This window comes from Rosa rugosa, chromosome 1, assembly GCF_958449725.1.
Source record: "Rosa rugosa chromosome 1, drRosRugo1.1, whole genome shotgun sequence".
Lineage (NCBI taxonomy): Eukaryota > Viridiplantae > Streptophyta > Magnoliopsida > Rosales > Rosaceae > Rosa > Rosa rugosa.
In genome coordinates, this window is record NC_084820.1 from 6,335,878 (window position 1) to 6,349,140 (window position 13,263).

Here is a 13,263-nt window from a genome sequence, read left to right on the forward strand (position 1 = left end):
TGATGATTATAGGCAAAAGATGGTCAAGGTAAGTAATAAACATGTTGTCATAAAAAAGAAAAGTAATAAACATGTTGGATTAGCAGTGGGTGGGGAGTGGGGAGTGGGGTTGGGGCAGCAAATAGAGATTCTCAGTTGTTTGTTTATGAACCAGACAAGGACTTGGTGACAGATGGTCTGTGATTTGCACAATCATCAAAGAGTGATTGAAGCCCACAAGAGGTAAAAAGAGACACCAAGTGGGCCAAACCCCAATTTGTTGGCCATTGCAAAATCTTACAACAATAATAGAGAAAGAGAGATACTCTCTATGATGAATTTTTGATTTGACCATACACCACTTCGAAACAGATACCCTATACCTTTCAAGCCACAAAACCTCAGCAGGACCTCAGCACTTGCAGACCTCACTACCTCAGCACTTGTGCTGAGGTTTGGACTTTAGAGTTTCGCACATCAACAACCTAGCTAGGTAGTGCCCTTGTTGATCACTAAAATAAACAAGCACACATCAATTTCTAAGGTTTGTGGACCTTCTTTGAAGGCTAATCAAAACCACCGATTAGTTTCAAAGTAGACAATCTAATGGATGGGATCTTTCGGGGATCCGATGTTTATGGTGATGGCAATTAGAGATATTATAGTTCTTGATCATTCAGTAAAGTGCTGCATACTTATTAAAGTGTTCGATCAATTGTCTCAATTAAATTAAAATATTAAACAATTAAAACAAACTAATATGCGAGCTTCGGGATGAGACTTTTTAAAATCCAATGTTAAATATCTAAGTTCGATTCGACATAAGAATCGGGTTAAATTTGTCTGTGTTGCTTCTGACCAGTGATGTTCTGTCTCCAGCACAGGGGATGGATTTGCTGTGAAGTGAAATCTTATGGAACCAAGTGGGTACTGCTATGTATTAAGATTTAAGAGCTAGACTGTCTTATTATGTGTCCTGCAAATCAAAGCCACACTCTACACACGTGTGTGTTTGGGTCTGCATATATTCAATTACCTGGAATGGGGTACCCGCAATAATAATAATAATAGTTCAAATAAATCATTCTGATTTCAAGAGGGATTCCGTTCAAAAGATCAAGGAGAACAGATATCAATAACAATAAGAGCATCTCTATTTTTATCTCATTGTTAAAGACGATGTGGTTATAGTGCTAGTATTCTATAACATTAGAGTTTTTAAAAACATTTAGATTAGTCACTGTATGCAAAATACTTCACAATATATTGATATAATCTAACGGCTTCTGATCTTAAAGTTTGAATATTCTAGACTATAGAACACCCCGTTACTAGGTATGATTTTTGGAACATTAAAACTCCGAAAGAGTAGTGAATCGCTAAACCACTCACTATTCGACTGACCCCCTTTTGACCACAAAAAAACACTAAGATTTGCTCAGATGGGACATGAGAGAGCTGTGGTTTCTATCCCACTGTTCTGTGAAATCACCAGCTCATTGATTGATTCTCCCAAGTTGTCAAAGGTCTAACTCTAACAGAGGAATCATTCATCCCCATCGAAGTATAAAGAAAAATCAAAGATATTAAAAAAAAAAAATAAGAACTCAATCATGAAATGAATGTAGGGAAAGGCTTTGTATGGATGTGGATTGAGTCATGGGCAGTGAAACAAATTGTCAGTGCAAGAAAGGAACTGGTGAAAATAGTCCTAGCTGGAAAGGGCGGGTTTATCGGATCCTGTCCATTGAGCAATCCAAAATAAGACACTTGGTAGGGAAGAGAGGTGGCATCCAAAGCCCTATCTCTCTCTTTGTACTTCTCAAACTTGTTTTGATCTGGGTACTTCTCAAACTTAATCTCAATATCAAACAATGAAGAAAGTAAGATCACAAAGAATAGTAAAGACTGAAAGCAATGGAAAAATGAAAGAAGCTTGTTTAATTCATGCAGTACATCTCTAACAAATTGTCCCCATATCCCTATTTCTCTTACTCTCATTCACTTGTACTTAAAGAGAAACAAAGATGTTCTAAATGATCAAAATGACAATATATGATTAATATCATAGCAATAAATCTTCAAAAATAAACAAGTAAAAGTCCTACTAAGTCCTTCTAAACCCCAACATGGTGGTTGTAATGTTGGAGAAGCCTATTGGCTTCTCTAAGACCACTAAAGTAAGCTCCATGGGTTGTGGAATAGTGGGTTCTGTGTGTTGCTTCCCCTGCAAACAGAATTTGAAGTGAAGGAGGTGAAGTAGCACTAGCAGCCTCATCAGAACTGCTTAACTTTGGCAATGGCTCTGCCATGGTGTCCAAATCCTCACCACTTGATCCAACAGCAACATAAGAGTAGGATCCAAGAAACAAAGGATCACTACCCCATTGACTCTTCAAAACATTTGCAAATTTCACTTCGGAGTTTTCCTCATCATGATTCACATGCCCATTGCCTAATTGGGAATGAGAATTCTCTCTCTCTTTCTTGTGGGGTTTTGATAGAAAGCTAGAGACTGTTGCTGTGACTCCATTGATGATCTCTTCATCTTCGAGTGATTCAAGCTCAAGTGCTTCTTTCCCTGCAAACCAAGACAATAGTACACTGGAATTGTGATACAGTGGACAAAGAGAAGCTGTCTTCCTCATCCACCATGGAATCTTCTTGAGCCTGAACTCTGAGTCTTCTCTGTGAAACACCATTTGTAAAAATGGGAACTTGCTGAAATCTTGGCCTTTTGTAACATGGGTGGAGCTCAGTTGCAGAAACAGCTTGTTAACTACTCCAAAACCAAGCCTTGATATTGCGTCAGCTTTGAAACAAGGCAAGGGAGGACTGAACATACCTGAATTTTGGTGTGTTGCAGCTTTAAGTACCCCCAAAGAAACAGTAACAATAACATGATCAGCCAGCAAAACTGACCCATCACTAAAGTGTAGCTTCACAGGCCTTGACTCATAGCCATTTTGATCCATACGTAACTGAGTAGACTCTGCCTTCCATTCAACCTTGGTGACCCTTTTGCCTAATTGGATCACATCAGGTGGTAGAACAGAGGCTAGTGATTGAACTATGCTCAAGTAACCTTTAGCAATGGTGATTTCTTCACCTGGGAACATCCTGTACTCGCTTTCTGCATTATAATCCAAAGTCAACAAGTCACCAGCTGAAGTATAAGTCCTCTGGGTGCTCTCATGCATTGCAAAAACCGCTTCTTCTAGCGACTCTCTGCTCCATTCACCACAACCATTCACCTCCTCCTTCCTCTTCTTCGAAACCCAATAAGCATCGAGCCCTTTCTGAAGAAATGAACCAACGCTAAGCTTCCCTGCACCACCATTGCCACAATAAACCCCGGAAGCTTCATCTCCAAGCTTCATATACTCAACATCTCCATTGCAATCCTGTTCATCACTTTGTTCGAACACCTTCTTGCCCTGAGCATAATCCATCAGATTCTTAAACAAAGTAGTAATGGGATCCACCACAGTCGGACTCACCTCGAACCCACCTTCAGCAATGGTCTTGGGCTCGTCTGAGGACCCGTCCATGCACTCCCATGGCTGCTCAGACTCAAGGGCCTTGATTTCTTGAGCTATTTTGTGAACTGGGCTGCCTCCAATGCCATGGATCCAAGTAGCACCCATCTCAATCCGGTCACCACCAAACTCTGAAGTGTTTATTCTGCCTCCAATTCTAGTCCCGCCCTCCACAACAATGAGCTCAAACAAGTCCTCACACCCAGAAGTGTAGAGCTTGTTAGCTGCCGTAACACCAGCCATTCCTGCTCCAATGACCACAATTCTAGATTTCTTGGCCACCATTTTTGCACAAGTTTGAATCTTTCACACCAAGTTTAAATCTTTTGCAGACTTAACAAAAAAAAAAAGTTTGAATCTTTCACCAGCTCAAAATAACAGAAGAAGTGTATGGGCACAAAAGGGTTTAGGGGAAGAGAAGGACTGTGAGGTGGGATTGAATTACTGATGAGGATTTTATAAGGGGTCTATGCCTCTATGGGTTCTATGTTTCTCTATGGTATTTAGGTTAAAGGACTAGACTTTATTAAATTTTCTAGTGAAGACAGGGCTCTACTTTTTTTGAGCTCAATTCAGATGCCCCAATTATATGGCTCATATACCTAAAAGACCAGTGCTGATGAAATCTTGTCCTAGTATCCCTAAATGCTACTGCCATTTTTGTCCAAAATAATATCATTTTTTCTTTTTGTTTTCTTTTTTTGAAATGGGGGTCCAAAATAATATCATTGTTCCAGATACACTCATTTGATTACCCCATTTTACTGCTTTGGGCATAAAGATCTCAGAGGCAAATTTTTTTTTGATTACAAGGATACCCGAAGGCAAAGGACAAGAAACCTAAAACACAATTAATCTTGGCTTAGACAAGCCCAAAAAGTCAGCTTCCAGAAGAGGCACGACATCAATAGGAGGGGAGCTAAAGAATCTGCAGCCAGGTTCATAACCATGCCCAATATTCGCTAACAAATCAGCCACTGAATTACACTCTCTGTAAACATGATACACTCATTTGATTACCCCATTTTACTGCTTTGGGCATAAAGATCTCAGAGGCAAATTTACCCAAAGGCAAAAGCAAAAAGATTATAACTTATTAGTGATGCCCAGACGGCCCAGAACATATCTGAAGCTTTTAAAGGTTGATAGAGCCTCTCACCAACCCTCACATGGACACTGGGGAAGGGACAAACTCACCAACTGGATCATTCATGAATTGATCGTCTTATGAATTTACCAATCATGGCTCTTGGTTCTTTTTCGTTTATGGTGAGTGTGTTGATCTGTTGCAAAAATTATTACATTTTGTTGGCAGAACTCTTTAAATTATTACATTTTGGCAGAGCTCTAATTAGATCTTCTCTAAAAAAACCTAAGAGCTCTTGATAGAAGCCCTTTTGATGAAAACGCCAAAAACTCCAGCGTTTCTACTGTTAAATTAACATAAAAATAGTTTGTAAAGATCTCCAAACATTAAGAGCTGCTGGAGAAAGTGACATGGATTGAAGCCACGTTGTATAATGACTAGTATCAAAGCCATGTTTATGATTCTACATCGAAAAAGTGATCGATGGGATGTGGATTTGCAGACTCGACTGACATGCAAAGACCTTTCGTTTATATTGTTCAAATGGTGTAACAATTTTGTAAACCCGCAAAGTCGATTCCTGCTAAATTATACTTCATTTACTTATACTAATAGTATTTCTAGCAATTCTAGGAGTATTGTATAAACATTTCCGCTTTTTCTCATGGCATTTATAAGTTATAAACAGTTGGGATATTGTGGTCAACTTATGCTTTGGATTGTATGAGGAAGAAGTAAAGGTTACAACGAATCTTGGTGGCCATAAGCACCATGATGGCATTTTATACTATGATCCAATTGTATTATTATAAACTAAGCCAATCTTGATACATATTTTATCAGTTCCTTTAATTGCCAAAGACTTCTCCTTCAATTGTTTATCATATCCAAACCTTTCTTGTATATCTTCATTAAAGGGAGTGCAGATATGACAATATCATAGGGCCAAACCAATCAATATTAGAAAAGAGATATAAATTGTACTTATTCCTTAAGCAATGTTTACTTTTGCAACGGTGTTATATATGCTATTGTGCAAGCTTGCTCATCTAAGAGACAGTTTTAAGGAAATAGAGAGAGACCTAAACTTAACTAACCAACTCTAGGACCCTCTCCCTCTAAACTGTAGAGAGAGAAAGTAGATCTGGAAAAAATCCCCCTCCCCCTTCTCCTTTTGCCCAAATCTTAATCCCTTGGGATCTAGATTGAAGACCTAAGAGTTGGGGGGAGGTCCTTTCTCCTTCATCCCTTTCAGCATTCTCAAGAATCTACTGCTCTTCTCTCACCTTTGTGGTGTTTCTTTTGCTCCATTTGTGGTATTTTCTAGCTACGTCCAGTTCATTCCTGGCACTGTCCAGATCGGGAGGATATTGTTCCTCACCTCTTTTTTTTCTTTCTTTCTCAATGTCAATCAATCCCACATATTTCCAGATCCTTGATTACCCAACCCCAAAACAATTCTTCTCATTTCACTCTCAACCTCCATGAGAGCTACTATGGCTGCGATGATAAAGTGCAAGGCACTTACCTAGGTGAGTATGGGTGCTCACGCATGGGTTCGTCACCCCCCATTCTCCATGGTTCTCGGTCCTCTTTCGGCAGCCACGACTCTTTCTTGGTTTGGGTCTTGATGGTGGACAGTATAAGGTTGTTTTGAGGGATCTTCTTCCCTGGGTTGTTGGTTTTCCTATGATTTGTGTTCTGAGTTTTGATTGGCATCGGTTATTCATCATGGAACTACTTGGTGTTCTACTTCCGGCGACACATCGGCGATCCTACGTGGTCAGCGGCGCGAGGTGGTCTGCAGTAGCTAGGTTTTCTGTTTTGGATCGGGCTTGTTCTTTGGGCCTATGCATTAGCTGTTTTACAAGGGTTAATTTCCTTATACTGGCTTTTCTTAGCTCAATTGGAAATTAAGTTTCCTTTTCTTTTTATCTGTTTGGGCCTGTCCATCAGACTTAATAGTTGGTTCTATTTTCAGCCTTTTAGGCTAGCTTTGGGGCAACTTAATTGATCCCCATATCCAAAAAAAAAAAAAGACAGTTTTAAGAAATTGTGAGGGACAAATACATTTCAACCATATGTATTAAATTTCAAAGTTTTTTTTAGGGGAAAGACGACCGAATTGTATTACTCAATCAAAGAGAACAATGAGAAGCCACAAAGCTTCTAATAACAGGAGGGACAAGCCCACTCCATGAAAGATTAAAAGAAGAATGTAAAGCTAGTTTAGCTAAATTATGGGCAGCCATATTAGAGAAAGAACCCACCAACATCCCAAGAGAAAAGTTGATGTCCTCAATAATACGACCCAAGGATGAAGTCTCCTCCCCCTCAGCCTCAATAGCAGAAACTAAACTCTAACAATCTGTCTCAAACAGAATAGGAGAAAGATGACACTGTACTGCCAGGGAGCAAGCAGCCCTACAAGCCATGGCCTCAACAATATCTGGAGAGGCAACAGAGTTGACCTTTAAACAAATTCCACCAACAATATCCCCCATAGCATCTCGAAGAACCAGTCCTACTCCACCAGATTTGGAGGAGAAATCAAAGGCTCCATCACAATTGGCCTTAAGCCAGCCGGAAGGAGGCGGTGACCAAACTACCCTACCCCTCAATACAATACTACGAGGTGTAGCCAAAGTAGATTGAAACAACATGTCATATGATCTAATGCCAAAGTAAATTTCAAAGTTAAAAATTATAAGGATAAATTATAACAACTTAAAATTGTGCTTTTGTTTTCAACTGTTAGATTTATTTGTCCCTCACAGTCTCTTAAAAATTATCTCTTAAGTGAGCAGACCTATGTTATTGTGATGATTGAGACCCATAATCACCTTTTATTTTTGTGGTATGGTGATGAATTGATAGGAGAATGATGGGATTGGAATGGGGTACAAAAGCAGCCATGGAATGACATCATTGCTTAAATAATAATGTTGTTGATCTCCCATTTTTAATCATAGGAATGACATCACATTTCATATTAGTAACATGTTAATGAGTATGTATATTGAGTGAGTGTGTTTGGTGGGATGATAAAACAAATAGGCAATAATTTTTTATTTGGGAGATCATGTGTTTGAGTTCCATCAAGAGTGTGGATTGGTGGGGTTTAAAAAAAAATGCATCTTCAATTGATTGCATTAACGTTTAAGAGTACTCATATAAATGATGCAATCCTAACTACATTCTAGTTTTAGTATATATGATTTAGAAATCATATGCAAGTCTTGCAAATTATTGTAAGTATCCTTGTTGATTTGAGACTTTGAGTACCCCCCTTTTTAGTTTGACCAAAAGCACTTCTAGACCAATAGAGTTTAGGATTAGGGTTCTTGAGCCACAAAGTTTTCCCCTCTTCCCCGCTTGTTTGTTTGTTGGGTACCCCTACTTCCTTTGACTGGTTTGCTCACCAGGTTAGGATATCAAATGAAGTGGCCTTATTGTCCTAGTGACTACCTATGAACTTTAATTTACCCATTCTTGAAATCATGTAATTTTCTATTGATAGATAACCCACCCACTTACATCTAGGGATTCATTCTCTCAATTAACTTTAGCTTTTAGCAATGTTAAGCAATGATGGTTAGCGAATGATTTGGACATCAAATGATGAGAAAATATGAGTGCAACAAGCTTTTTGGTCCAAGAAAATTCTTATACAAGAAACATGAAAACAAGAAGAGATTCTTGACGTTTGTCACAATTTACTCAAAATGAATGCAACATAATTTCTTATCCGATAGTTTCTGTCAAGTAATTAAAATTCTAAAAAACTTGTCACTAAATACGACGGAGGTGTGATGAGCCTGACAAAGAGGCCCGGTAAGAGGGGATTTTGGGGTTGTAGTTCCTTGTTTTCATTTCCCTCACAGCCTACTTGAGAGCTCAACTCCACTCTCGGTTTCATTTTATTGAATTAAAATTTTGAATCGGGAGGACATATAACTGAACCCCTAGCTACATAAGCAAGATTACAATGATCTTCATAGAGAACGTCTTGAATAATAACATGCGTCTCCTCTAAACAAAACTCATCTAAGTTACTAGATCTAGCAAGGTGGGCTAATGTATTGGCTACACCATTTGCTTCGCGATATATATGTTGAAAATAAAATAATGTAAAAGCATTAACATACCTTCTACAATCATCCAAGATCCTTCCGATGACCGAAAAATCATCACCGTCTGCATGTAATGCACTCACCAAGTTCACGCAGTCACTTTCAACTTCGATTTCCTTCCAGTCCTGTTGAATTGTGATCAACGACCCCGCCTTAAAGAGCTTTCAGGCTCCGTATGAATGGCTGACCGGGCAGAGGGAAAAAAGTAGCTATGCACGTTCCCTCAACAAGGCCCTAAGAGAAAGTTGTTATCAGTTGGGATGTGAGTAGCACAACAAGGCCCTTATAGGACCATGTAAATGGGCCGTGCTCATAACGTACTTGATCCAAAATGATGGGTAACATTGGGCCATACGCTATATATGTTCAAGGGTTTTATATATTATTGGACCTTTTGTATTGAAACTCTCCAATATAATGGGCTTGATGTGACCAGCATTATATTATCCTGGACTCAAGGAGGAGAAAAGTTCCTCTTTCCCCCATGCACAATAAGGCACAGTTATAAAACATGTGGAGCAATATTAAGTTTATTAACCATGCATGTGTCTCTTTATTTGGGACCCAAACTTCAAGATAACCAAAAATCACATACTAATTTAAGTCACAAATTCCATTGTTTATAGTTTGTATTTGTCACATGCTTTGAGGTGGCCTTACCTTAGTCCAAAACAAAGCTCTATATTATCCATGAACAGAATAATTATGAGGCATTGAAACGCACGCTGAAAATATGGATCCAAAATTGGTAGGATCTCAGTAAGTGTCTAGGACCCCATGGCACGCAAGAACCCGAGGTCAAGGACAAGGACAAAGGACGCCTGTGTGTACCATTTTTTGCCCAGCTGTTTTCAGTCTCTGTTTACACAAATGGAGACCATCCCCAATAAATCGTCGGATTAGTTCATTGTGTAGAATACCCCGTAAATTATTATTAATTTAATTTTAGAATAATACCGATTCTTTCGTTTCAATACTCCGGAAACTAACCATTGTCCCCATTTTGGACATGTACATTGTCCTCTTGGTTGTTCTGGCCGGTCAATGGTGTACAAACAACCATGACCAAACTCCATGCACTCATTTCATTCGGGTCACAGATTCACAGTCGGAGTCTCCCAAGAATTAAACAATAGATTAACGACTAATTAAAAGTAAAGAAACCTCTAAACAATTAATTAAGCAAATCAAAAAGGGGTTTAGGCAACGAAAATATACTCCTTTTCCAAGTTTTTGGTTACAATTAGCACCTGCCTAATTGCTAATTCACTTTTCCCACATGCACTTTTAACCCCCAATTTCCATAATAGACCAATCATCACCATCTTCTTCATCATCTCTGTGTATCCTAAATCTTTTGTAATTAAAATTTAAATTCTAGCTTAGATTAGACTAAACTAGACTAAATCTTTTGTAATTAAAATTTAAATTCTAGCTTAGATCACAATCCCAAAAATTAACACTAAAGAAATTAATCAGTACCGGAAAACTGAGCTAGCTGTCAATTGAGGTCTTCACCTACAAACCTGGCCAGCGCGGCGTCGTCCCACTCCGAATTCAAGTCCAAGTTGAGCACCATTCTTTCACGCGCCGAATGATCGGCAGCATCCCACGCGCGGTCGTCGAATCCCGACTCGCCGTGCCCCTCCGCCCATCTCTCCGCCGCGTACCACTCGTAGTCCAGCCTCACCTGCTCCACGTCGCGCCCGGTCCTGTCCACGCTCGCCATCACCGACGACTCGGCGTCCGAGAACGACGAGCCGCAACTCTCCTCGTTCCCGTTTATCGTGATGTACGAAGTCGACATCGTCTGGAACAGCTTCGGCGACCTGGAAGGGTGCTCCGAGAACGTCAATCTCGCCGGAGCAGTGACCGCGTTCCGCGACAGGTAGTCCGTCTCCAGAAGCCTCGAGAGCTCGCTCGCCGTCTCGTCGCCGCTCTCCGCAACCACGTCTTTCACAGCCGGAGGAACCGCAGCGACGCCGTTCATTGCCGGAGGAACCGAAATGTCGCCGTTTTCCACAACGACGTCGTTCGCTGCAGGAGGAACCGAAACGTCTCCACTGTCCGCAACGACACCGTTCACTGCAGGAGGAGCCAAAATGTCGCCGTTGTCCGCAACGACGTCGTTCACTGCCGGAGTAACCGAAACGTCGCCTCTGTCCGCAACGACGACGTCGTTCGCTACCGGAGGAACAACCGAAATGCCACCGCCTCCTTGGGCCTGATCTCGCCGCCTCTTCGCGGAGGACGAGGACGACGCGTCGTCGGTCGTGACGTCAGCTCCGGGCCTCTTCCGCATGTCCTCCATTGTTTTTCAGAGAGTACGGAAGAAAAAGCTGAGAGAGAGAGAGAGAGAGAGAGAGAGAGAGTGAGAGTAGTGTGGGTAGCGCTTTTGTATTTATACCTGACAGGGACCCGACCCGACGTTCCCTTTGTTGGGTCCCACGACTCTGTGGGCCCTTGGGTTCTGATAGATCTGGACCGTTGGTGTTGGATCCGACGGTGAGGGGTTTTGTTTAGAGTGTGGTGCTAGGTGGCGGACGTGGTGACGTGGAGGGTAGTGGGGGGGGGGGGGAAGGAAAAGGGCGCGAGGATTTTGTGACGGGGGCAAAGGGGGGATGGATGGGTGTGATAAGACGGTTTTGTCACGTTTGGGTATTTGGAAAGCAGGCCTCGTGAAGTGGTTTTTTGGGAATTTGAGTAAAATTGGAGATTTCTAGAGGCTCTCGTCGTTATCGTCTTCTTGCTTTGCAAGTTTTTAGGGTAGGGGAATGTTTGTGATGCGACCACTAACAACCTAATGGTATTATTTTCATGACCCAATTGACCTAGATCACTTTGGATAATGATGCATTTTTCTCTTTTTGGTCATTATTGAAATAACGGATTTTTTTTTAATATTATGTAATTAATCAGATAAGATTTTAGGGTGGACGTCTAAGTTTATTGACTAAATACATCCGTGGTAAATGCGTGGTTTGAATTGATAATAGAGCCATATTACATGCCATATATGAAAAAATGCCGTTATTTTGCTATTAATTTTGATTCTGTTTTAGGGAAACGAAATTGTGTATTCTAATTGATAATAGGGGCCTCGTTATATAGAAGATTATAATGCATAGAATCTTAATTATACAAGGAAAGTAATCGTACATTGAATAGGAATCTAGATCCTTCTAATGTAACCCTATTACCACTAGATTAAGTAACCTAGAGTTTGGGCCAAACACAAATTAGGGTTTTATTTGAACAGATTCCTGTTAATTTGTTTTAAAGTTGGAAATGACATACCAGAAATATAACAGTCATTTAAGAGGGATATTATTCCTTTAGATAAATATGCTTTCTTGCTTACGAAGAAAATTAGGTACGAGACCCAAATTAACTTGCAACAAGTAAAGAGACCTTAAACGTTATAAGCAATTCTTCACATTATTACTTTGACACGTGTGACGTGATGCAGTCATATGTGAACAACTTAAATTAGGTGATGTGATACATGTATGATTGGTGAGCCCTAAACCGTAGATAATCTACTAAGAAATCATTAAACAAATTTAGTCATTTTACTCAAAATTAATTAATAATTATTGATAAGGTCTAAACAATAAACACTTAGAAGTCACAGTCCACAGTCACATACCCACACCTTTTTTTTTTGAAGTATAATAATTTCATTCAAAGTAACACAGGCCAGAATGGTACAGTACATAGTTCTCACTAGGGATGATAGGTGTCATTACACTTGAAACAATTCCGCTCCTTTTCAGAAACCTAGCAGAATAACATAATTCTAAACTAAGAATAATAGCAGACAAAGTTCTCGGTGCCAATGCGCGCAATTGCAGTACACCAAAGAACTTTGCACCTAGATGTGTAGAACCAACGATCATATATTATGTAGGCAAAGTACCCAAGCTATGGTTGTTTGGCTCCAAAACCAGTCTGGCGTGCAAACAGTCTCTTTTGAGTGCGTAGGCGTGCCAGCACCGTGGGGTGCAGTAGTCGGGGTGTCCCTTGACCTAACTTCTTCTCAAACATTGTGGACGAGGAGAGCACCAACCTCGTCACCAGGTTCTTTTCTATGCTTTTCGGAAAATGACTTCTTGCCTTACGGGTAAGGGCTTGTGGTGTGATCTCTTGCGTCACAAAGTCGATACTTAGTGTTGTACACTAAGCAGAGCAATCACCGGGAAGTAGGAGAAAACATGGGTTTGCTAAAGCGTGACTTTAGCTTCGTTGGGTTGTGAGGGCGTTACTCTTGCTTCGCTGGTTTTCAACTAGGTTGAAGGTAGGTCTGCTCCGGAGAGACTTTGATAATCTGAGAGATTAGTTGATTGAGAGTTGTTGTGTTGTGCCCTTGAAACCTGGTATTTACACCTTAGGGTTTCGACTGTTCCTTGCCATAGAAGGATTATTGATTGAAGTTTCATATTCAATCTCCGCTACTTGATTCCAATAAGGGCTCGTTTTCCTTATGGATCTCGGAATGGGCGAAGCTATAACCCAAACTCAAGCA

General features: G+C 40.4%; 2 protein-coding genes across 2 annotated transcripts; both read right to left on the reverse strand.

The window, feature by feature from the left end:
• Positions 1–2,007: 2,007 nt before the first annotated feature.
• Positions 2,008–4,110, reverse strand: LOC133727069 (probable polyamine oxidase 5). The gene has a single exon (XM_062154696.1). The coding sequence runs from the start codon at positions 3,801–3,803 to the stop codon at positions 2,097–2,099; it is 1,707 nt and encodes a 568-aa protein (XP_062010680.1). The 5' UTR covers positions 3,804–4,110; the 3' UTR covers positions 2,008–2,096.
• Positions 4,111–10,182: 6,072 nt separating this feature from the next.
• LOC133737050 (uncharacterized) lies at positions 10,183–11,071 on the reverse strand. The gene has a single exon (XM_062164683.1). The coding sequence runs from the start codon at positions 11,047–11,049 to the stop codon at positions 10,240–10,242; it is 810 nt and encodes a 269-aa protein (XP_062020667.1). The 5' UTR covers positions 11,050–11,071; the 3' UTR covers positions 10,183–10,239.
• Between the last annotated feature and the right edge of the window lie 2,192 nt (positions 11,072–13,263).

Excerpts from the sequence above, each read along its gene's own strand:
- LOC133727069 (XM_062154696.1), bottom strand. The coding sequence starts at position 3,803 with ATGGTGGCCAAGAAATCTAGAATTGTGGTCATTGGAGCAGGAATGGCT.
- LOC133737050 (XM_062164683.1), bottom strand. The coding sequence starts at position 11,049 with ATGGAGGACATGCGGAAGAGGCCCGGAGCTGACGTCACGACCGACGAC.